The sequence below is a fragment of the Equus asinus genome, chromosome 11, assembly GCF_041296235.1.
Source record: "Equus asinus isolate D_3611 breed Donkey chromosome 11, EquAss-T2T_v2, whole genome shotgun sequence".
Classification (NCBI taxonomy): Eukaryota; Metazoa; Chordata; class Mammalia; order Perissodactyla; family Equidae; genus Equus; species Equus asinus.
This window is the reverse complement of record NC_091800.1, coordinates 73,266,417-73,291,687: the sequence shown is the minus strand read 5'-3', so window position 1 is coordinate 73,291,687 and position 25,271 is coordinate 73,266,417. Positions and strand designations below refer to the sequence as shown.

Sequence of the window (25,271 nt, the reverse complement as noted above, 5' to 3'; positions counted from 1 at the left end):
ATACTCCCAGGATGACTCTAACTATGTAAGGTATATATGCCACATGTATCTAAGTATATAAATATACACACATATATATGTATACTTGGAAGGGAATATATCAAAATGTTAAAAGTGGTTATTGAAGAGTTTGTGGGATTACAGGTACTATTTATTCTTCTCCTTTTCATACCTTCTTCAGATTCTTACCAATGGTAAGTCAGCCCTCTGTGAAAACAACCTGCATACATTTCTTAAAGATTAAACCAATTTATCTTTAGCTACACTCAGAACTTCTGAAATAATCAAGGTCCAAATAACATCTGAATGTAACAGAATCAGGATATGAATACTGTATTTACCAAAAGAATAATAAAAAATAATACAAGGTATTATTCTGGTTTTAAAACAAAAGCTAGGATCTGTCCTACACACACATCCCCCCAAAACAGCACTGTCCAACAGAGCTTGATGACAATAGACTCGCAATGGATGGAAAGGTTCTTTCTGTTGCCCAATACAGTAGCCACTAACTACAACACAGTAGTGGTTAGCAAGCATTGGAAATGCACCTAGAGATGGCACTGATATTGTCAATGGAACATGACTGAGAAACTGAATTTTTAATTTAATTTTAATTCAAATAAAAACAGATGACTAGTGGCTACTACACTGGACAGCACAACTTTAGGGGAGAAAAAAACAACCACGGCTCTATTGATCATTTTCCTCCTCCTTCCAGTCATTCAGTGACTTACTGATATTCTATACCCTCGCCTCTCTCCCTAGATATTTACCGAATCATAACTTAACAAAAGATCATACATCAAACATCTTGTACTTTCTCTTGAGAATGAGAACAAGTGAAGAGCCATTACTCTGAGATTTCTGATGTAAAACAACATTAGCTATTAAGATATAGCCTAAACTCAATTTCATTTTTCTTCTGCCTAATTCTTTAGGGGTACTCTGAGTTTCTGATCTGTGCTCGTCGAAGCTGATTGGTCACCTGCCATCTTTTTTATTTTTTATCTTTGTTCTTCCTCTTGTGGAAAAGCAAAAAGAAAGGAAAAGAAGTTGAAGTAACACAATTTTACCAACAGCATCACTCTAGCATGTAATGGACTGCACTTGCTAACATAGGATTATTCTAGCAAGTACACAGACATTCACAATAAATAATCCTATTATTTAGAAGCATTATGTCACCATGATTATGTTTTTATTTGCCCTGTTATAAAGCATGTATTCCCTTTTACTTAGGTCACTAGGAAGCTAAAAGGTATCCTTAGGGCTCACAAGTAACTAACTCATCCTGGTGTTAATTCCTTCTTGTATCTTATAAATGAGTTTCTTATACGTATTTTTTTTTAACTGCTCAGATTCATTCCTAACTTTTAGCATTATCACACTTCTCAAAAATTTTTTCAAGATTAACAAAGTAATAAAACAGAAATAACAAATACAAATTACTTGAACAGATTTCCTGTAAGGTTTCAGAATATCTTCTTACCTCCAATAATATTCAAATTAGAGGGGCCAAGATCCTTTTTTTCTTTCTGAATTAAAAAAATTCATTTGAACAAAATAGAAGCAATAGCATTTTCATAAGAAGATCCAGAAATGAGATTAGATCTTTTATTAGCTATTTCTATGCAGATTACATCATCAATATTTTTCTGCTCATTTATTCTGTTATAAACGATCTAACATACCTTGAATTTTCATGTTCCAGAAAACGTTGTGCTCTTAATTGGGATGCCACAAACAATGATGATGCTATTGCCAATAACTGGTTTCTCTCATTCTCTGTTAACTTGTGTCCTGAGGGAAATCAATTACATACATAATGTTAACATCTGTGCTTCTATATTATATAATTATGAGTCCATCAAACAAATATTTTACCAAGTATATATTATGGAGCTAGTATTTTACCAGGCACTGGAGCCTGCAGGTTGGGGGAGGGGGGCTAGCAAGATTGGTTTAAATAAGACAAAAACCCCTGCTCACTGGAAGGTTACAGTCTAATTTAGAAAAGAAGATGTTAAACAGATGCACAAAACAAAATAATTACAAATAAGAAAAGCATATTCACAGAGACCTCTAGGAAAAGCTTAAGGCTCCTGGCATCTGCTTCTGCTTACCACTCCCCACCCTCAACTTTACTTCTCAGGAGAGTGAGGATAAAGGGTAAGCAGAAAAGGAGTGTTGCTGGTCAAATATATTGGCTTGGCTACATCTTCTAATGTGAAGGATTAAAAGAGAATAAAGGTGTGATTCTCTTGCCTCTATATGTGCAGTAAGAGTTTGAATCCCAATCAGTCAACCAGCCAACGAATCAATCTCTCTCCTTCTTTAATTCACTCTCTCTTCTGACCATAATATAGCGGGACCTGGGGGCAGTGGTCTACCTGACAAGGCCTGGGAAGATGGGGAAGGTCTGGCTCATGCTGGACAGCAGGGAAATCTGCTCTAGTTGCATAATACTTCAACAAGTGTATGAGTCAAGGCAGGATTTGATACTCCAGGGTCTGCATGTTAACACATCCCCTTGAGAGCTGTGTAATTTCACTACAATTTCTAATACTATTTATTTACCACAGTGCCATACACAGTTGACAAAGTATTAAATGGTACAGTACAAACAATTTGAGTGCTGGATCATCAGCAATAAAAGGTACTTGTGCAATTCAAAAAAGAAAAAACAATCCGGTAGTTATTTAAATTTATTTGAAAGAAATGAAGTAATTTGAGCATTACGCCTAAAAAGTCACTCAAAATAGAAATAACACTAAAAATATTCATAATTAGAATAAAAACACTTTCTAGATCTGAAGCACATCTTTTTATTGGAAGGTGCTTCGTGAAACTGAAAGGTGGAGTGTTTCATGAAACTGGAGGGAAGGGAAAGCCCCAGTAATCCACCATCCTTTAGACAAACCCAGAAGCTCCACAAACTATAAGACCAGTGCAGGATCTATCAACTGGTTCTAGGAATTCAGTAATAGAACCCTCAATAGCCTAATAAACCACACTTCTACAGGCTTTGAAAAGTTCCCGAGTTTCCCCAACACTTAAGCAGTGATGAAAACATCTCACATAATTCCATAATAAAGTACCCTATCTGAGGATTACAGAAATTTGGTCTCAGTCTTCTCAAAAACACAATTTACAAGAGCAGTTCTCAAAGTGTGGCCTGCAGATTACTGGAGTCTCCAAAAGCCCTGCGGGGGTCTGCAAGGTCAAAACTACTTTCAAAATAAAGCTAAATGTGCTTTTTTTCTCTCACATTTTTAGGAATATACAGTAGTAGAGTTACTCTGATTAGAGAGATATATGACATGTGATGACATCACTTCTCTGATGTCAACATATAACGAATTTATTATTGTTCCTTTAAAAATGAATTCATAAATAGTTTTAAAGTTCCTAAGTTTTAATTCATAATATAGCAAATATCAATAGATAAAACCACAAAAGCTCTTTGGAGTATAAAGAGGATGAGTGCTTTTCAAAATTCACTGTGCATCAGAATCATCTAGATTAAAGCACAGATTCCTGTACTCCACGTGCAGAGACTGACTGGTGATAAGTCTGAGGTGTGGCCCGATCATTTGTCTTTCTAAAAGATCCAGAGCAAAGCTGCTGCTTTAGGTCTACAGATCTCACTTTGAATAGAAGTGTTTGAGGCTCATGTTTATCAAACTGTGTAACACAAACCACTTGGTAGTTCATGAAACCACTTTAGTGGGTCATGACCAGAAAGACAAATTGTGAGAGCACTTTGCACACAGTACTTTTCATGAGTGGGTGTGTGCAAAGTCACGGGGTAGAATATATTGTTTACAGTGGTTCACAGTCAAAGCAGTCACTGCTCTAGACAGATCTGCACAGTATAAATCATCAGCAGAGAAAACACAATACATTATGGGAAGCTTGTAAACTACAACAAGCTGAACCAGCGTTTCTGGTCTAATAAACTGCTAGCTGCACTGAACTCAGACAATATTGAGAAAGGAGGTTCCCAGATAAAATTGAACACCATCCATCACATCTTACAGGCAAACTGGTACAACGCATAACAACTTCAATTCTTTTACTGATACTGGAACAGATTCTCAAGTTTTACCAATGACTAACTCTCAATAAATTTTCCTGATATAAGAGTAGGGAAGACTTCTTAACTTCTACAGTTCAACTAAATTTGTTTCTACAATTTGTTTAGGGATCTCAGGTAATTTTAATAAAGAAGTATTGCAAAGACCATCTACTTCATCCTCCATGCAGTGTGGATGTCTCTTCTGCAGTGCTGTCTGACAGATGGTTATCTAGGATCTCCAGAATTCCTCCAATACAGAAAACTAACAAACTCTTTTAAGGACTTCTAAATCATTAGGAAGTTATTTCTCATACTGAATCAGAGTGTTTCTTTGTGACTTCCATCCACTGATCTGACTTTTCCAATCTGAAGTAAGACAGAATAACTCTATTCTCTCTTACACTCGTACATTATCAATCTTGAAGGATATAGACTGTAGTTAGACATCCTAAAACTTGTTAAATAAAAGACTGGTTATATCCTGCCACTCTTGGGGTACCCTAGTCATGTCAAAAAAGAAGTATTCAAGTCCAAACAGGCACTGTACAAAAGATTCTATCATAACCAAACTATTCTTATGGTAATAGCTATAGCATAAAGTTACTCCTGATCACAGACTGGAGTGGCCTTGACTCCTGCATGTTCCCTCACGGCCTGATACCCACTACAGTGTCTCTGCTATAACTCTGACCTTGGACTCCCTCTCAATGTTCTCTGTTAACTGTATGTCCTCCGGTTTTTACCTTGCTGAAATCTGTGTCATGGTTGGCCCTGGTGTCTTGAAATACATGTACCAAATGTTATTGTTCCTCACTACAATAGACTCAAATCCAGCCTAACACTGCCATTTAGACCTGAATGTGCTTCCAAGGCAGAAGAAAGCGGCCCTGATTTCCTCTTGGGTAATGAGATAAGCATTAGTTCATCATCTGGTTCTCTCTCACTGGTGTGATCAATATATGGGATGCCTTACCAACCGCAAAAGTGACCCTTTGCCTGTTGGATATAGTCAACAAATAAATACAAGTCAGCAATGCTCAGGGCACAACAACTGGACCACGTTAATGACAATATTCTTTATTCATTAGTCGCCTCTTCTCCAGGCTAACCACCTGTAGTTCCTTCAGAGTTCTTGACGTGAGATGGATTTCTGAGTCTCCATCATCACAATCACTTTCTTTTATACACACAAAAAATGAAAGAATAGTTTTTTAGTTCTTTTCTAACAATAGTCACCTTTGCAAATCATGAAAATAATAGATGTTAAAACGTAAAGAGTTTTGTCTTAATGTCAAAAACTGTGATTGGAGGTTATACAATCATACCATGGACCAATATCAGATAATATTAGACTATTCTTATAATCTAATAAATTCTGAATTAACTTCTAAATAAAGCAGCAATATTTCTAAAAAATATTTATAGCTGATGTTCTCATAGATTCTAAGGTATAATATAGAATTGTTAATTTTTAAAAATTACAAAATGTCCCACTGCTAAATTTCAACAAGTAATTTAATATCAATTGAAATATAAATCTAAAAAAAGGAAAAATTCTGGGTTTTAGCCATGTAATGGACACTGACCGCAGAATAATCATCTGAGAGGAAAACTAAATATTTTTTTACAACAGCACTAATTTCAAGTTTATGGACCAATCAGAATTATTTAAAAATGCTAAATTAGCTGTTAATATTTTGTCAAAGAAACAGAACATTGTTATATCATTAGTTTTCATTAGAAATCTTTTCAATATTCTCTAAAAAGACCACTCCAACCTCTACATAATAATTATATTCCTCAATTTTCTTCTAATTGTTTCTGTGTTTATTTTTTAGAATTTAAATTTAATCTTCTGGAATTCATTTTTGTATCTGGCATAAATTAAGCATCTCACATTTTCTATATAGTAAGAGAAAAAATTCCTACATATACTAAATTCTATTTATAAGTTCCCTATTCCGTTACATTATATACAATGATACATTTATCCATTTCTCTGTTTTTCTTTCAAGCAATTCCATTCTTATCCCTTATGTCATACTGTTTAGATACAGTCTTTGCATGCAATATATTTTAATACATGGAAGGCCAATTTTCCTCTATTATTTTTCATAATTTTCTTGGCTGTTCTCAGAAATTTATGATCACATATAAGTTTTAAATCACTTATGTAGCAAGCCTTGTGAACCTAACTGGAATTATATAAAATCTGTGTAGTAATTCGAGGAAAAATGCCATTCACATGCTATTGAGTCCTCCCAACAATTATCTGATTATTTTTCCATGTGTTCAGATATGTTTCTTATTCCTTGACAAGATTCTATAGTTGTCTTCATATAAGGTCTATGTCTTCCCTAATAAATTTTTGTCTACTGTCTTAACAAGATACTATAGTATGAATAGATTTGGGTTTTTCCACTTTCATTTCAAGCTGGCTCTTACTAAAATAAGAAACACTGACGTTGCATACTTATCTTGTTGCATTAAGCCACCTTGCCAAATTTGCTTAAATCTAGAAGCTTTTAGTAGGATCTTCTAGATTCTCTAGGGATATAATCATATGGAAAAAAAGGAAAGATTATGTCTCTTCCTTTTAAAATAGTCAAACCAACTACTTTCTTTTTAATCCTCCAAAACTGTTTAATAATAGTGGTAATTTTATAGATCTCATTATATTCCTGATTCTAAGGAAAATTATTTTAGCATTTCATCATTGAAAATGATGTTTTAGTTTTCAGTAAGTAGTCTTTTTAGCAAATTTAATTAATTAACTTTTATTTCTGTTTTACTAGAAAGGTGTTACTAGAAAAGGGTCTTATTAGGAATGGCTACTGAATTTTTATCAAATGCCTTTCTACATCTTTTTTTTGGTGTTTGATTTTTTTTTGGTTGTTTGATTTCTTGTTGTTGAGTTGTGTGAGTTCTTTACATATTATGGAGATTAACCCATTGTCAGATATGTGACTTGCAAATAGTTTTTCCCATTAGTGGGTTGGTTTTTTTTTTGTTTCAATCCTGTTTTGCCTTGCCTTGAAGAAGCTCTTTAGTTTGGTGAGGTCCCATGGGTTTATTCTTTCTATTGTTTCCCTTCTCTGTGAAGACATAGTGTCCGAAAAGATCATTTTAATACTGATGTCAAACAGTGTAGTGCCTACATTTTCCACTAGAAACCTTACGGTTTCAGGTCTTTGATCCATTTAGCATTTATTTTTGTGAATGGTGAAAAAGAATGGTCAATTTTCATTCTTTTACATGTGGCTGTCCAGTTTTCCCAGCACCATTTGTTGAAAAGACTTTCTTTTCTCCATTGTATGCCCCCAGCTGCTTTGTTGAAGATTACCTGTCCATATATGTGTGGTTTTATTTCTGGCCTTTCAATTCTGTTCCATTGATCTGTGCACCTGTTTTTGTACCAGTACCACGCTGTTTTGATTACTGTAGCTTTGTAGTATGTTTTGAAGTCAGAGATTGTGATGCCTCCAGCTTTGTTCTTTTTTCTCAGGGTTGCTTTAGCAATTCAGGGTTTTTTGTTGCCCCATATGAATTTTAGGATTCTTTGTTCTATTTCTGTAAAGAATGTCATTGGGATTCTGATTGGGATTGTATTGAATCTGTAGATTGCTTTAGGTAGTATGGACATTTTAACTATGTTTATTCTTCCAATCCATGTACGTGGAATGTCTTTCCATCTCTTTATGTCCTCATCCATTTCCCTCAGGAAAGCCTTATAGTTTTCATTGTATACGTCCTTCACTTCCTTAGTTAAATTCACCCCGAGGTATTTTATTCTTTTTGTTGCGATTGTGAATGGTATTGTGTTCTTGAGTTCCTTTTATGCTAGTTTGTACTGATTTATGTAAGTTGATTTTACATGCTGCAACTTTGCTGTAGTTGTTGATTACTTCTAAAAGTTTTCCAATGGATTCTTTAGGGCTTTCTATATATAAGGTCACGTCATCTCCAAATAGTGAGTGTTTCACTTCTTCCCTCCCTATTTGGATTCCTTTTATTCCTTTTTCTTGCCTGATTGCTCTGGCCAAAACCTTCAGTACTATGTTAAATAAGAGTGGTGATAGAGGGCATCCTTGTCTTGTTCCTGTTTTCAGGGGGATGGCACTCAGTTTTTGCCCATTGAGTATGATGTTGGCTGTGGGTTTGTCATATATGGCCTTTATTATGTTCAGGTAATTTTATTCTATGCCCATTTTGTTCAGAGTTTTTATCATAAGTGGCTGTTGGAGCTTGTCAAATGCTTTCTCTGCATCTATTGAGATGATTACGTGGTTTTTATTCCTCAATTTGTTGATGTTGTGTATCACGTTGATTCATTTGCGGATGTTGAACTATCCCTGTGTCCCTGGTATGAATCCCACTTGATCATGATGTCTGACCCTTTTGATGTATTGCTGAATTCGAGTTCCCAAAATTTTGTTGAGAATTGTTGCATCTATGTTCATCAGTGATGTTGGCCTGTAGTTCTTGTTCGTGCTGTCCTTGTCAGGCTTTGGTATCAGCGTGATGTTAGCCTCGTAGAATGTGTTAGGAAGTGTTCCATCCTCCCTAATTTTTTGGAATAGCTTGAAAAGGAGAGGTATTAAATCCTCTTTGAAAGTTTGGTAGAATTCCCCAGGAAAGCCATCTGCCATTCTTTGGGATGCTTTTGATTGCTGTTTCAATCTCCTTCCTTGTCATGGTCTGTTCAGACTGTCTGCTTCTTCTTGACTTAGCTTTGGGGATTATAAAAGACTAAGAATTTATCCATTTTCTCTAGGTTATCCATTTTGTTGGCATATAGCTTTTCGTAGTATTCTAATACATTGTATTTCTGCGGAGTCTGTTGTTATTTCCCCTCTTTCATTTCTCATTTTGTTTATTAGAGCTTTCTCTCTTTTTTTCTTTGTAAGACTGGCTAGGGGTTTGTCAATTTTATTTATCTTCTCAAAGAACCAGCTCTTTGTTTCATTGATCCTTTCTACTGCCTTTTTTGTTTCAATAGCATTTATTTCTGCTCTGACTTTTATTATTTCTCTCCTTCTGCTGACTTTGGGCTTTGTTTGTTCTTCTTTCTCTAATTCAGTGAGGTGTAATTTGAGGTTGCTTATTTGGGATTTTTCTTGTTTGTTAATATGTGCCTGTATTGCAATGAATTTCACTCTTAATACAGCTTTTGCTGTATCCCATATCAGTTAGTATGGCATGTTATCATTTTCATTTGTCTCCAGATATTTTTTTATTTCTTCTTTAATTTCTTCGATGGTGCATTGCTTGTTCAATAGCATATTGTTTAGTCTCCACACCTTTGTCCCTTTCTCAGCTTTATTCTTGTAATTAATTTCTAACTTTATAGCATTATGATCAGAGAATATGCTTGTTATTATTTCAATTTTTTTAATTTATAGAGGCTTTTGTTGTTTCCCAAAATATGGTCTATCCTTGAGAATGTTCCACGTGCATTTGAGAAGAATGTGTATTCTGCTGTTTTGAGGTGAAGTGTTCTCTATATGTCTATTAAGTCCAACTGTCTTTGCTTTTCATTTAATTCCACTGTTTCCTTGTTGATTTTCCGTCTGGATGATCTGTCCAATGATGTGAGTAGGGTGTTGAGGTCCTCTGCTATTATTGCGTTATTTTTAATATCTTTTAGGTTTATTAATAGTTGCTTTATGAACTTTGGTTCTCCTATGTTGGGTGCATAAATATTTATAGGTATTATTTCTTCTTGATGTACTGTCCCTTTGATCATTATATACTGACCCTCTATGTCTCTCTTTACCTGCCTTATATTGAATTTTATTTTGTCTGATATATGTATTGCGACATCTGCTTTCCTTTGTTTGCTATTAGCTTGGAGTATTGCCTTCCACTCCTTCACTCTGAGCCTGTGTTAGTCCTTGGAGCTGAGGTGTGTTTCCTGGAGGCAACAGATTGTTGGATCTTGTTCTTTAATCCATCTTGCCTCTCTGTGTCTTTTTATTGGAGAGTTCAATCTGTTTACATTGAGGGTGATTATTGATGCATAAGGGCTTGATGGTGTCATTTTGTCACTCGTTTTCTGGTTTTCCTGCATTACCTTTGTTTCTCGTCCTGAGTGTTTTGGCCTATCCATTGACATCTGCGGTTTCTTATTTCCTTACTTATTTTTTGTGTCTCTGTTCTGTTTTTAAGGTTAGTGGCTACCCTGAAGTTTGTATTCAGAATATTATGTATAACATAACCCATTTTCTGGTGGACTTTTATTTCCTTAGCCTAAACTGATTCAGTCCCTTTCCTCCTTCTCTCCTAAGTTATTATTGTCATCTCTTATTTCAACTTGTGTTGTGACTTTGTGGTTAAAGTGATAAGACTGTCTTTGTTTTTGGTGTTTTCCTTCCCTTCATCCTAATGCTATAGTTGTATATTTGCTATCCTATTCTGATTCTATTTGTGTCCTTACTCTGTGTTTTGTGACCCCTTTCTCCCTTTTTTTCTTTTTTCAGGTATGAGGGCCTTCTTGAGGATTTCTTGTGGGGGGTGGGGGGGGGGTCTCATGGCTGTGAAGTCCCTTAGCTTTTGTTTGTCTGGGAAAGATTTTTCTCCCTCATATCTGAAGGATATTTTTGCTGGATAGAGTATTCTTGGCTGAAGATTGTTATCTTTTCAAGTTTTGAGTATGTCATTCCAATCTCTCCAAGCTTGTAAGGTTTCTACAGAGAAATCCACTGAAACTCTGAGAGGGGTTCCTTTGTAGGTTATTTTCTTCTACCTTGCTGCCCTGAGTATTCTTTCTTTTGTCATTCAGTTTTGCCAGTTTTACGACTATATGCCTTGCAGTAGTTCTTTTTACATTGACATATCTAGGAGACCTAAAAGCTTCCTCCACACGTATTTCCGTCTCATTCTCTAGATCTCGGAAGTTCTCTGCTATTATTCCTTTGAGCACACTTTCTGTTCCATTCTCCTTTTCATCACCCTCAGGGATTCGAATTATTCTTATATTGCATTTCCTCATTGAGTCAGCTATTTCTCAGAGATTTTCTTCATTCCTTTTTATTCTTAATTCTCCCTTTTCCTCTGTCTGGAGCCATTCAACCTGTCTACCTTCGATTATGCTGATTTGCTCCTCTATGGCATCCACACGGACATTCAGGGACTCTGTATTCTGTTTGATCCATTGTATTTTTCATCTCTAGTATTTCTGATTGATTCTTCTTTATAGTTTCAATCTCTTTTGTGAAGTAACTCCAGAACTCGTTGACTTGTTTCTCTATATTTTCCTTTACCTCATTGAGTTTTTTGACTATAGCTATTCTGAATTCATTTTCGTTTAGTTTACTTATTTCTGAGTGCTCAGGGCATAATTCTGGGTGCTTATTTTTCCTCTGGTCTGGAGTTTTTATGAATTGTTTGATGCTAGAACGTTTTTTGCACATAGCGCTATAATTTGGTTGCAGTTACAGCCTATTGCCACTAGATGGGGGTCTAGAGCCATGTATGATGAGTCCTCCACCTTCAGCCAAGATGGCTGGTACAGCGCAGGTTCAGGGAGGGAGGGGCACCTTCTCTTGCCTGCAGACCCGGTTTCCCAATCGGCTCTCGCTGTCTGCTCTCCTGGGGTCTTGGCTTGCTGAGGTCACCCCACGCGAAAGATTTCCCCCGTTAGAGGGCTTCCATCTGGGCTGCATGGCTGTGGGAGTCCTGGGTGATCCTAACGTGTGGCCCCTCCCCCACTCCTTCCCTCACGGAGCCTCCAGCGGCAGCAATCCCAATCTCTAGGGGAGGGAGCAAGGTTTTCTCTTACCCCATTCCAGCTGCTCCGAGGGGGGCTCCAGCCTCTCCACCCTCCGTCGTTTGGCTGCTATGGCTCTCCAAGGATTTCTGTATTATTAGGATATTATTTTGTTGTAATATGGTTGTTCTTTTTTATTGTATGTTGGAAGGGAGAGAGTGCCAGGCAAGCTCACTCCGCCATGATGCTTACTGAAAGTTTTCTCCTTCTTTTTGAATCTTTTTTCTTTTATCTGTTCAGCTTGGGTGATTTCCTCTTGTCTTTTGTCGAGCTTGCTCATCCGTTCTTCTGTATCATCTACTCTGCTATTGAGTCCCTCTAGGGAAATTTTCATTTCCAGTATTGTATTCTTCATTTCTGATTGGTTCTTTTTTATATTTCCCACTTCTTTGTTGATGTTCTCACTGAGTTCACCCATTCTTCTCCCAAGATCAGTGAGCATCCTTTTGACTTTGTTTGAACTGTTTGTCAGGTAGATTGTTTATTAGTTTCATTTAGTTCTTTTTCTTTGGTTTTGACCTGTTCCCTTGCTTGGAATGTATTCCTTTGCTGCCTCATTTTGCCTCCTTTTCTGTGCTTATATCTATGTACTAGGTGGGTCAGCTAAGTCTCCTGATCTTGGAGCGGTGGCCTTATGCAGGAGATGCCTTATGAGGCCCAACAGTGTGCTTCCCTCTCATCACCATTTCTAAATGTTCCAGGAGTGACCCCTGTGTGGGCTATGTGCTTCCTTCTGTTGTGGCAGGGTTGCTATTGCTACAAGTCCCCAGGAAGGCCAGGCTGTGCCCCTGGGCAGCTAATTGTAATTCTCAACTGCATGTGGCTACTGTGGACCCTTCAGTCACTTTATCAGGTTTGGGGAGCCAGAGCACCATTGGCTGCAAGGTCTAATAGCACATTCCCATTGCAGTTTTTCTGTTAAGTGAGTAGGCCCCCAGTGTGGCTGGTTGCTAGGCTCAGGGGCTTACAATTTCTGTAGGCCTCCAGACTGCAAGGCTGTTGTCAGCTTTCTCAGGACTGCAGCTGAGGGGGAATGTCCCCAGGCATGCGAGTACCAAATCGTTGCAGGCTTTGGAAGGTGGAGCCAATCCCCTACGTGGCTCTTTGAGAAGGACAAGTCTCCTGCAGGTGACAAGCCCCACAGCCCACAGGTCCATACACATGGTGAACACAGTTCTGGCCTATGTCACATCCCAAACCCCTGAAGCAGACCCAGTCACCCCACTGCAGAGGCGCCCACACACTCCACCAATGCCCTATACACTCCACCCACTCCTTGCACAGGCCCTGCCCTGCAGATGTTGACCCACTTGCCTGCCTGCAGAGCATCCAGACACCCCACCTATGCAAGCCCACAACTAGCCCAAGGTCTTGCTGTTGAGTGAGGCCATTCCCTAGCGTAGGCTGCTTGCCCTGGCTGGGCTGGATTAAATCACTGCTATAGTGAGTGGGGCGGACCCTGGGCTAACAGGCCAGGAAAGAAAGTCCAATGGCATCTGACAGCATCTGTGTCAGCATGCCTATACTACGTCACAATAATGGTTGCCACCAATGTCTCAGTCCCTGGAGAGGTCTCACCTCTCACTGAGATGAACCCAGAGCCTATCAGGTAAGTTTCTTTTCAAAAGAGGACTGTGCATATTTCTTTCTGGTGATTTTAGGTTGCTTTGCAAAATGGGTGAATTTGTGCATGGGCCCCTTAAAAGTCGGCTTTTTTCACTTATGTCTGACAGCTTTTCCAGGGTCCTCCCCATTGTACTTAATAGCCAGCAAAGCCAGATATTATGAGACTCATCTCAGGTGTGCTGAGTCCAAAGGCTTCTTATACTGGTAATGCTCCCCCAGTCCTCCAGAGAAGGCTGCATACCTTAGGATTGCTCCAGGCTGGCTGTGAAGCTCTGTGGCTCACAAACGTGGCTTTTTTTCTCTCCAGAAAGAATTTCTGTCTCTTCCACCTCAGTCAAGATTGTCCTTTGTTGAAGGGGTTCTTTTTATCCAGTTTTCAGTTCTCTCTCAGGGGTAATTGTTCCAAGAATGGTTGTAAATTGATTGTGTCCATGGGAGGAGATGAGTTCAGACTCTGCCTATGCCACCATCTTAACACCAACCCCCCCACCCACAATGCTAAGTATTTGTGTATCTAAACACAGAAAAGGTATAGTAAAAATACAGGATAAAACATAAATAGTGGTATACCTATATAGAGCACTTACCATGAATGGAGCTTACAGGACTGGAAGTTTCTCTGGATGAGTCAGTGAGTGAGTAGTGAGTGAATATAAAGGCCTAAGACATTACCGTACATTACTGTAGACTTTATAGATGCTGTACACTTAGGCTACACAAAGTTTATAAAAAAAAATATTTTTCCTTCTTGAATAAATTAACCTTAGCTTGCTATAACTTGTTTACTTTATAAACTTGTTGATTTTTTTTAACTTTTTGACTCTTCTGTAATAACACAGATTTAAACACAAACACATTGTACAGCTATACAAAATTTCTTTCTTTATATTCTTATTCTATAAGTTTTGTTCTATTTTTAAATTCTGGGGGTTTTTTCTTTACTTTTTGAAATTTTTTGTTAAGAACCAAGACACAAACACACATATCAGCCTACGCCTACACAGGGTGAGGATCATCAATATCACTGTCCTTCACCTCCACATCTTGTCCCACCGGAAGGTCTTCAGGGGCAATAACATGCATGGAACTGCCATCTCCTATGATAACAATGCCTTCTTCTAGAATACCTCCTGAAGGACCTGCCTGAGGCTCTTTTTGAGGAGTTATCATTCATTTTGGAAATATGTCCCTGGTGGTTTGCTTTGTTTGTTTCTTTTTTCCACCACAGATTTGCTTGTAAGCAAATAATACATCATGAATATTCCTATTAATGAAAATCTTATGGTGCTAGGGTCCATATTTTCAAACTCTTTGGAGCTTGCTGAAGTCTGCAAGAGCTTCTTCTAAAACCCTCACTGTGAATTTTCTTGGAGATTCTTCTTTTTCTTCTACAGTTTCCTCTTCTCTTGCCTCTTCTTCAGCTATGCATTCCTATTCCAGTTCCAACAACTCCTCATTAGTCAATTCCTCAGGAACCACATCTAGTCACTCCTCAATGTCATCCTCATCCACACCCAGGTTAGAGTTGTTTGCCATCTCAACCACAGCCTTGTTGACTTTTTGCAACCTCCTTATCCTTGGTGAATCCTTTGAAGTCATGGACAAACCTCTTGAATATCTTCTTCCAGATGCCATTCATACATTCCTTGGTGACCTCATCCCAAACCCAACAAAGGTGCTTGATGCAGTCATAGATGTTGTAATACTTCCAGAATTGCATCAGTGTCTTCCTCAGTTGCAACAATAGCCTGGACAAAGGTCCTCCTTAGACAGTAGGCCTTAAAAGCTACAATAACTCCTTGACCCATTGGTTGGATCAAAGAGGTGGTGTTTGGAGGGAGAAACACCACTTTGACATTGGGATGAAGATCGCCAATAAAACAATGGAGCATTATCAACAACAAGCAAAACCTTGAAAGGTATGTTATTCTCCACACAATAATTCTCCATTTTTCTGGCACAGCAATTCAGGGGGACATCTTGAAACAGAAGCTGGGCGCTCCATGACTTCTTACTGCTCCCGTAGTACATAGGTAGTGTGTGCTTACTGATGTGCTTGAAGGCCCTGGGGTTGTCACTGTGCTGGATCACAAAGGGCTTCAATTTGTAGCCTGCAACATTGCCCCCAAGCAAGACTTAAAAAGCCTTGAAATCTGGCATTGACTTGGCCTCCTTATGGATAAAAGTCCCTTCAGACATCAATTTCCAGAATAGGGAGGTTTCATCCATATTGAATATGTGCTCCAGTAAGTAATTTTCTTCCACAATCAGCTTTTCTAGAGTTTCCAAAATTTCTTCAGCTGCCTTCACGTGACCACTCACAGACTCACCACTCAATTTCACATTATGTAATGAACAACGATTCTTGAATTGTTTAAACCACCCAGAGCCAGTAATAAATTCAACATCATAGTCAGTACCAGCTTCTTCTTACAATATCACAAACTTTTTGCTTTGGCCATAATCATCATGGTGCTGAGAGGGATATGCTTCTATGTCTGGTCTTAAAACCAAATGAGTAGAAGTTTCTCCATGTCTCATTTAAGCCCTTCTCGAATTTTTGTTAGTCTCGTTGCCTTCAATGAAGCAGAACCTTTAATAGTTTCTATCATTTTGTCCGTGTTCTTCAAGATCATAGCTATGGTGTAATGGGACACATCTGACTGGTGGGTAATAACCATCACTGATTTTCCACCTTCATAGGCCTTAATCACTTTTAATTTCATTTCCAGGTCAATTATTCAATGTGGCCTCTTACTGACAACATTAGCAGTTGATTTTGTATGCCATAATGAAGAAAACAACATGACATTAAATCAAGCACAAAAGAAAATGATGTAATCAATAAACGCAATAAACATGAGATGTATGAGACCACTGCTGGCATAACATGACATACTGTTTTATAGTAAACTTTTTTTATAAGTAGAAAGAGTACACTCTACAATAATGATAAAAAGTATACTAAATACATAAACCAGTAACACAGTTATTATCATTACCACGTATTATATGCAGTACATAACTTCATTGTTATACTTTCATATGACTGGCAGCACAGATTTGTTTACACCAGCATCACCACAAACACATGAGTACTGTGTTGTGCTACGACATAATAAAGGCTATGACATCACCATTATAATCTTATGGCACCACCTTTGTATACGCAGTCTGATCTTGACCAAAACATCACTATATGACACATGATCGTTAAAGGAACAAAGTAAGTATTTCTTTGTGCCTGGATTCTTTTGCACATATCTTTTAGATTCATCCATGTTGTTGAATGAATCAGTAATTTGTTCCATTTTAATGTTGAGTGGTATTCCATAGCACGGATGTACCACAATTTGTTTAGCCGTTGAGGGCTTTCAAAGTAAGGGAAAAGATCTGATTTGGTTCTAAAAGTTAACTCTGGCTGCTGAGTAAAGAGTGAACTGGAATGTGCAATGGTGACAGTGAGCAGGCCAATGAGAAGGCAGTTTTGAGGCTAGGCAAGAGTACGGCAGGTCAGGCTAGGTTGCAGCGTGCTAGTTTGGTGTTGAGTCAGCCATGCCTGCATTCAATTCCTGCTCTAGGTGGAAAAGCTAAGGCAAGTGCACTTCATCCATGTTTGTTCTGAGCAGGTTCCCACCTGTAAAATCCTGTAGAGTCATTACAAGGAGAGTTGAGAATGCATGCTGCCTGCTAATTCACTGAAACGTAAGTCCCATGAGGTCAGCAAGTTCTTTTGTTTACTGATAAATCCTAAGCACCTAGAACTTTGGGATACAGACAAAGTAGATTTAAATTCTTTTACATTTTTCCTATTCCTTTGTCGAGTGTGAATGTAAACTAAGAGAGCACTACAATTTGACACTTGTTTGTCACCCCTCTGCCAACGCTGATGGAGAAGACTCATGGCATGACTCCAGGAAGCTGTGGGATAGGACTGGTGAGAAGGAAGAAAGTCTGAACCTCCAGCCTCCACAGGACTGACGCAGCCTCAAGCACTCTAACAGCTGAAATCTTCAACAGGAGCACGCCACTTCTACGTGGAAGTAGACCCTTAGCCCAGGTGAAGTTCGAAGATTTTCTCAAACCTAGCTCTTGATGTTCAGAGCATTAAGGCTTGAAACCTCTACTGTGATGTCAATAAGTCAAGGAACAACTGGCTCTCTGGTGAAGACATTGCTGGAAAAAGGTGCAGTTCTTGGTTTAAAAAGCCTTTGGCTTTTTGAAATAGTTTTACCTCTAGAGCTGAGACCACTACCTTTGACCTAATGGGTTCAGTAAATATATGTGACTAAAAGGAGAAAAATTTCCTCCTAACAATTAAGCCTCACTTTCTTAAACTTTTGGGGGACAACTTCAAACAAATGCCCTAAGACCTAAACAATGTTTAGGTTCTCCACTCCTTGCTCATTAAGCCCTCAGTTACTGGAGGCCAAAACAATGCAGTAGCTTTGCCAGAAACCTCTGCAAACCTCATGCTATTATCCATCCTCATATGGATGACCGAGTTTTTAAGAAGCCTGATCTGTTTTCTCCTAAAAGGTTTTAGTTCTATCATCTATTTTTAACACTCGTTTGGTGGTTACCCTTAAATCTAGTATTGTATTAAACAATTCTGACAGATGTCCTGATTCTAAGTCACACGTGTTCTCACCTCTTTGTGGGATGTGGCTTTGCGGACTATGGGCTTCAGGTGTAGGGTAATCTGTGCAGATCATTTTGTTGGGAGAGCCATAGGTAACCTCTCTAGGGCTGGTTAGATTGGTCAAAGAGGCATGTTCTACTCTTGTGCCTGACAGCACCTGCCTGCCTGCCAGCACTCTGGGAACCAAGTGGGGATCAGGGCTGGGGGGAGGAAGTGTCACCACATTCAGTATGTCCACATTCACTCCATCCTCTGTTCAACTGTGCCTGGTGTCCCCCAGTGCAGACTATTTTACTCTCTACAGAGAAGAACCTCAAAGCTTTTGCCAGGGTGGAGAAGAGAGTCACCCTGCTTTGAAGAGTGAGGGAGGGAATATGGAGAAAACCTATCAGAGATTTTTAGACCAACAGTTCCACCTTTGGGAATTTCCAAAGGTACTTGGAACTAATAACTACTGAGACTTCTGAAGGGTTCTGCAGTGATAATAAGCTACTTTGTTTTTACACTGTCAGCTTAGGATTCAACTTTCTTAGGTTGCTAAGTCAGTTAAGAATCATCTTTCAGCTTATCTACATATAAAATCTCTTGGATCTTCCCTCCACATCTCTCATCATTTCCTACATGATTCCAATCTCTCTACCTTTTTTTTTTTTTGTGAGAAAGATTCACCATGAGCTAACATTTGTGCCAGTCTTCCTCTATTTTGTATGTGAGATACTGCCACAGGATGGCTCATGAGCAGAGTAGGTCCGTGCCCAGGATCTGAATCCATGAACCTGGGCTGCCAAAGCAGAGCACACACAATTTTAATCACTCGGTCATGGGGCCAGCCCTCTCTTTACCTTTCTGCTACATGTTTTGAGATATGTCTTCCATTTATTTCTTTGGGTCACTATAATTTGGTTCTGAGCAGTGACCATGCTTTCATTTTGCTGAAATGTTTTATTTCTAAAACTCACAGCTTTTAGTTTATTAAAGTCTTTCTCCTCTAATTTAATATTCTTAGGTGTTGTTACTATTTTTCAGTAAGAGTAGTCATCTGCTTCCCATACCAGCAGTTCTAAAACTGAGGACCACCTGTCCTCAGGGATTCTTCCAGGTCTTCCTCCCTAGATGGGTAATCCTTTCCCTTTGTACATTAACGGCTCTGTTTGCTTTCAATAGTCAGGTCAAAGGGTTAGGCAGTAGCTTGCTGGTAAATGTTTAACAACCAACTGAGGTGTGAAGGAAGGAGAAATGCCTCAGTGTGCAGCATTTGCTAACTTCCTTATTGTAAATACTTTCTCCAAGACTGATTTCAAACTACCAATACTATATCAAAGAAGATGGATTAGGAAGAGATGCACACAGTGGCTCTCCCAAGGCAGCATGGTGGCCCCAACGCCTAAGGAATAGAGCCCTTAGAGAAGTATTTCAATAGTCTACATGCTACCGTGTTCTTGAAGTCATCCTTGATTCCCTAAATTAGAATTGGTTTCTTTTTTCTCTGCTTTCAAGACACTTTGCTTGTATCTTCACTTGGCACTTATTTTCTTCTGTCCTGTTGTGTAGTTAGTTCTTTCTATGTTTATTTCTCCCGTGTTGTAAGCTCCTTAAGGGCAGGAAAAATATATCATGCATCTTTGGTTTTCTTCTAGAGCCTATACTAATTATCTGTTAAATGACTTTAATGATTGAATTTTTAAAGGCAACACTTCAGTCTATATATTATAGTACTATTTTTAAAGGTTTAGAAATACTTGACTAAATTCAATGAAAAAAAGAGAAGTATAATTAATGGTATAATTCTTGGGTTAAATCAAACTTTTATAAAAATTCTGCAACTTCCAGAAGAGAAATATAATTCTAATAATTTCTTTTGATGGGGCTGGTGGCTGAAGTACAGCAAGGCAGCAAAGAAATAAGTCCAAAATGTTCATTACAAGCCAAGTGAAATAATAGTTCTTAAAATACCTTCTTCCTCTTATTCCAGAATCAAAATATCTTCTTCTCCATTTTCCATTTATTTTTCAGAGTGAAAAGAAAATAGCCTTTCAACATCAGAATCTAATAAGTTGATATGAAGAACAAATTCTTGTGTATTTTATTTTTAAATTTTAGACACAATCATTCAAAGTTCAATCTAAGAACTTTTAGTAACACTGCCCTAGTCTACAAATAAACTTGGGATAATAAACATATATAATAAAAAATGTTAATGCAGTTATAAAAACAAGCACTTGCCTATGAACAGTGCCTAGGATAGCTGGACAGATGGGAAGCAGATGGGTAATCCCAAAGGGGCAAAATGACCCAGTCTCAAACATATGGAGAAGATCCTGGATTAACTTCAGTTGCCACTTCCTGCTGTCTCTTTCAGGCACATATATCAAACAATCAAAGATGATACAGTTTAATATATCTAAGACCTGCTCTGGGGAAAAACGAGGAAGGAGAAATAGAGTAATCTGAGGAAGAACGAGAGAGAGTTGCCATTCAGAGAAGAAAGAACTGATATGAAAATAACATGAAGGAATAAAAAGTAGACATTAAGAATGGCAAATATAGGTGTGTACTTTCAAAGTCCTTACAGGCAATATGATAACATATAGCATACTCTGAAGACTTTTGTGATTTATGAATTTAAATCCTAGCACAATTGAACGAGTCTTGAAACAAAAGTAGAAAAGTCAAAGTTGAATTTCTGGTTTTATTACATTACTGGTCATTTAGTCTTATCAATCTTTCTGGGCTTTAGTTTCCTCACAGGTAAAATGAAGGCTGAGGTTAAAAATTGCTAAATTTTCTTCTAACAACTTATAACAATTTAAAAATTGTGTTCCTATCTTGCATAAGCCTAAGAAACAGAATTTTAATGTCTGTGCTGATAATTCCCTACTAAAAAAGAAATGTAACATATTAAGTTTACCACAGAAAACTGCAATACTAGGTTGGTTTTTTTTCCTCTGAGGAAGACTGGCCCTGAGCTAACATCTTTTGCCAATCTTCCTCTTTTTTTGCTTGAGGAATATTGGACCTGAGCTAACATCTATGCCAATCTTCCTCTGTTCTTGCTTGAGGAATATTGGACCTGAGCTAACCTCTGTGCCAATCTTCCTCTTTTTGCTTGAAGAATATCGGCCCTGAGCTAACATCTGTGCCAATCTTTCTCTATTTCATATGTGGGTCACCGTCATAGCATGGCCGCCAGCGAGTGGTGTAGGTCCACACTTGGGAACCAAACCCCCAAAGTGGAGTGCACCAAACGTAACCATTATGCCATGGTGTTGGCCCCATGCAATACTGGGTTTCAAGTAAATTTCTAAGTTCTCTTGAGAACTTGAAACATTTTCAATTGCTGCTGAATGTACAACACACAATACATAGTAATCAACTCCAATTAGAAATTAGTAATCATGTACATAGTAATCAATTCCAATCAGAAATTTTAAATGCCCCATTTTTTTCTCCATGGTAATAGAATATAATACCATATATCCAGACACGTAATAAATGTGTGTATGTATATATAAATACCATCCACATCAATATGTTTGTTCTGTTTTTTTTTTTTTTTTGAGGAAGATTAGCCCTGAGCTAACATCCACTGCCAATCCTCCTCTTTTTGCTGAGGAAGACTGGCCCTGAGCTAACATCCATGCCCATCTTCCTCTATTTTATATGTGGGACACCTACCACAGCATGGCTTGCCAAGCGGTGCTATGTCCAAACCTGGGATCCGAACCTGTGAACCCCGGGCGGCTGAAGCAGAACATGCACACTTAACCGCCGCACCACTGGGCCAGCCCCAGTATGTTTATTCTAAAGCTTCCCTGAAGTTTTGACCCGTTGTCTCCTTCTGCTTACTGATTCATGTCATATCACCTTCACAAAAGCATTAGTGAGGCAGACATAAAAGCATATGGAAATCCTGAGTCCACTTCACAACTTACTACAACTTTTAATTAAAACTTCAGACAGGACAAGAAGCCAAAACGTTAGGATCAAAATAGAACTAACTGGTAATCTGGATAGACGTACAGTTAATTAAATATATCCAAGGTAATCCCTTTTCATCAATACTATAAGGTTCTTTTCATTAATTCAACAAATATTTACTTAGTGTCTGTTACGTTTTAGCTGCTAGGGATACAGTAAGAAGCAATAACATAAGTAGTTCCTGGCTTTGTGAAACCAACAGATATTAAAGAAAATGAATGAAGTATAAAACTGTAATCATGTTAGGGCTGTATTTTATATTTTTAAAATTTCAAAAGCTCAAGAAAAAGATCCTGATGATTCATTTGTCTTGCGTTTTGAGTTCCCAAAAAGAAATATTCTTCATTTACCTTGGCACTAATGATGAAACCCTGTAATACTAAAGTTTTAAAAGAAAGATCAAATCAGTAATCCACAGTTAGTCTTATGAAAACTCTACATTGTAAGAAATTGCTTTCTAATGTATTCAATAGCTTAACTACATGAAGTTGACTTGAATCTATATATAGCTTCTAAAATGACTGGGTCATTTTACATACTAAAACACTTTAAATGGACATAAAGAACACTTGAAACTTGTAAGAGAACATCTAATTTTCATATATCCCCAAGTTCATTAGAAATATATGTAGAGGCTTGTGGCTTTCACCTTAATAACATTTCTATTGTCTCCTGCAGATCCTGTCAGTTTCTTACCATCTCATTAACCATGTTTTCTATGCTCACTAAAGGGTTTTCTCTGTCTCTCACTTGATGAGCAATTTTTCTACTACGTGGAAACACTGATAACTTTGCAGTGCTAAATCTCACATTCTACTTGTTCCTTCAATAAATTCATTTTTCAGAACGAAAACCATCATCTTCTTAGACATCTTCATTTTCATTAATAGGAATAGCATCTGGTATTCTGTAATTTTCAGTGCTAATTTTCATAAAGATATAGTTTTAATCATTAAAAGAAGTGTTCCTGCATATACTCATATCAGCAGGGATACAAATTTGAACTCATTTTCAGAAACTAGAAAATGAGGTAGGTTAATGCTCTGCCTATATATTTTTGCTTCAAAACCAGACTGACACCATTCCACATAGCTGAATTCCTCACTTAACAAAATTACAGATTATTACACATTCATGAGTCACTCATGAATACTCAAAATCATGAATGTCAATTGTCTAGGATACTCTAAGTATGTTAATAAATCATGTATAATATAGGTCAAAGGTCTTAATTTCAAACTAGAAAAAGTTATACATTATAATAAAGTATAAAAAATAACTTTAATATACTAAAATACTTCAATGCATACAAACCTTTAAAGCCATCAGGATATACATCAGAAAGAAATTTAGTGTTGATGTCTCCTTTTATAAAGCGTGAGTTGATTATCACCTCTCGAAGTAATGCAATATTATGTGTAACACCTAAAAATAAAATATCAGATTGAATCAGAGAACAATGAGTCAGTTAAAAATCTAATTCTTCTTATCTGGTGAAATTTATCATCAGTGTCTTATGATCTAGCAAAAACCATGCAAGATAATTCAACTCCTTGACTTCAAGTAACAACAAAAAAATATCTGAACTTGAAGTAGCAATAAAACACTAAAAGTTAACATAAGAAGCTTGTGATTGCCAAATCAACTCAATGAGGAAATAAACGTCTTTTCAACAAATGGTAGAACTACTAGATATCCATTTGAGAAAAAATGAAAATGAAACTCAACCCTAACTCATACCATACACAAAAATTAACTCAAATCGGATGACAAATCTAAATATAAAACCTAAAACTATAAGACAGACTTATAGAAGAAAATACAGGAGAAAGATCTGTTACCTTGAGGCAACAGATTCTTAGTACTACACAGAAACCAGGAACCATAAAAAAGAATATTAACAAATTGTACTTCATCAAAACTTAAAAGCCTGCTCTTCAAAGATATAGTTAAGAAAATGAAATGGCAAGCCATAGACTGAGAGAAAATATTCACAACACATAAGCAAAGAACTTATATTTGGAATATATAAAGAATGTTTACAATACAATAACAAGATGACAACTAAACCAAGTAAAACAATAGGCAAAAGATCTAAACTGACATTTCATAAAAAGATATACAAATTGTCTGTAAGCATAAGAAAAGATAGTCAATGTCATTGTCAAAGAAATACAACGAGATACTCCCAAACACCAATTTAAGTGGCTAAAGGTTAAAAGATAGACAACACCAAGTGTTGGTGAGGAGGCAGAACAAACGAAACTGTCACACCCTGTGTGGGAATATAAATTGGTACATCTACTTTGGAACTGTTTGGCAGTTTCTTAAAAAGTTAAACATATACTCACCATATGATTCAGACAATTTACTCCTAAGTATTTACCCAAGTTAAAATAAAAACATAAGCCCATACAAACACTTATACACAAAGGTTAACAGCTTTATTTGCAATTAAAAAACTGGAAATAATCTAAAACATCTATCAACAGATGAATGAATTAACAAAATGTAGCTTGTCCATACAATGGAATTCTACTCAGCAATAAAAAGAAATGAGTCACTAAAACATGCAATGACAAAGACGCATCTCAAAATTATTACGCAGAATTAAAGAAGCAAGACCAAACATAATGCATATGGTAGGAGTCAATCAATATAAAATTTTAGAAGATGCAAATGAATCTACAGTGACAGAAAGCAGATCACGTGGTTGCATTGGGACAGGGCTGGAGAATGGGTAGATTACAAAGGCCATGAGAAAACTTTTGGACTTGACACAAATGTTCAGTGTCTTGATTGTGGCGATGGTTTCAGAGATGTATACCTATGTCAAATTGAATACTTTAAATATGAGAAGTTTATTATATGTCAAGTATACCTCAATAAGTAGAGAAGCAGGAAGAAGAGGAGGAGGAAGGGACGGGGAAGGGGAGAAAAGTGGGAGGGGAAGGGAAAGAAGGAGGAAGGAAGAAGAAGATGAAAAAAGCTTGTGATCTAGTATGAAAAATTGAGCCTGGTACACAACAACTACTCCAAAGTAAGGTTCAGATAGGTAACTGCCACAAGAGGGATACAAACGGTATCAGGAGAGTTCTATGATATAGAAAGATCTAATGAAGGAATTATTTGATCTTGGCAATGTAGATTACAAAGATGTTAACTAGGAATAAAAG

General features: G+C 37.4%; 1 protein-coding gene across 5 annotated transcripts in view; it reads right to left on the bottom strand.

The window, feature by feature from the left end:
- Positions 1-25,271, bottom strand: part of PCCA (propionyl-CoA carboxylase subunit alpha) — a 394,848-nt gene that overhangs the window by 167,202 nt on the left and 202,375 nt on the right. For all 5 annotated transcript variants that reach the window (XM_014839245.3, XM_070520102.1, XM_014839234.3 and 2 more), the window contains exons 17-18: positions 23,410-23,520; positions 1,695-1,803 (exon numbers count right to left, since the gene is read on the bottom strand). In XM_014839245.3, the coding sequence (XP_014694731.1) occupies positions 1,695-1,803; positions 23,410-23,520 (220 nt within the window). The remainder of the gene's footprint in view (positions 1-1,694; positions 1,804-23,409; positions 23,521-25,271) is intronic.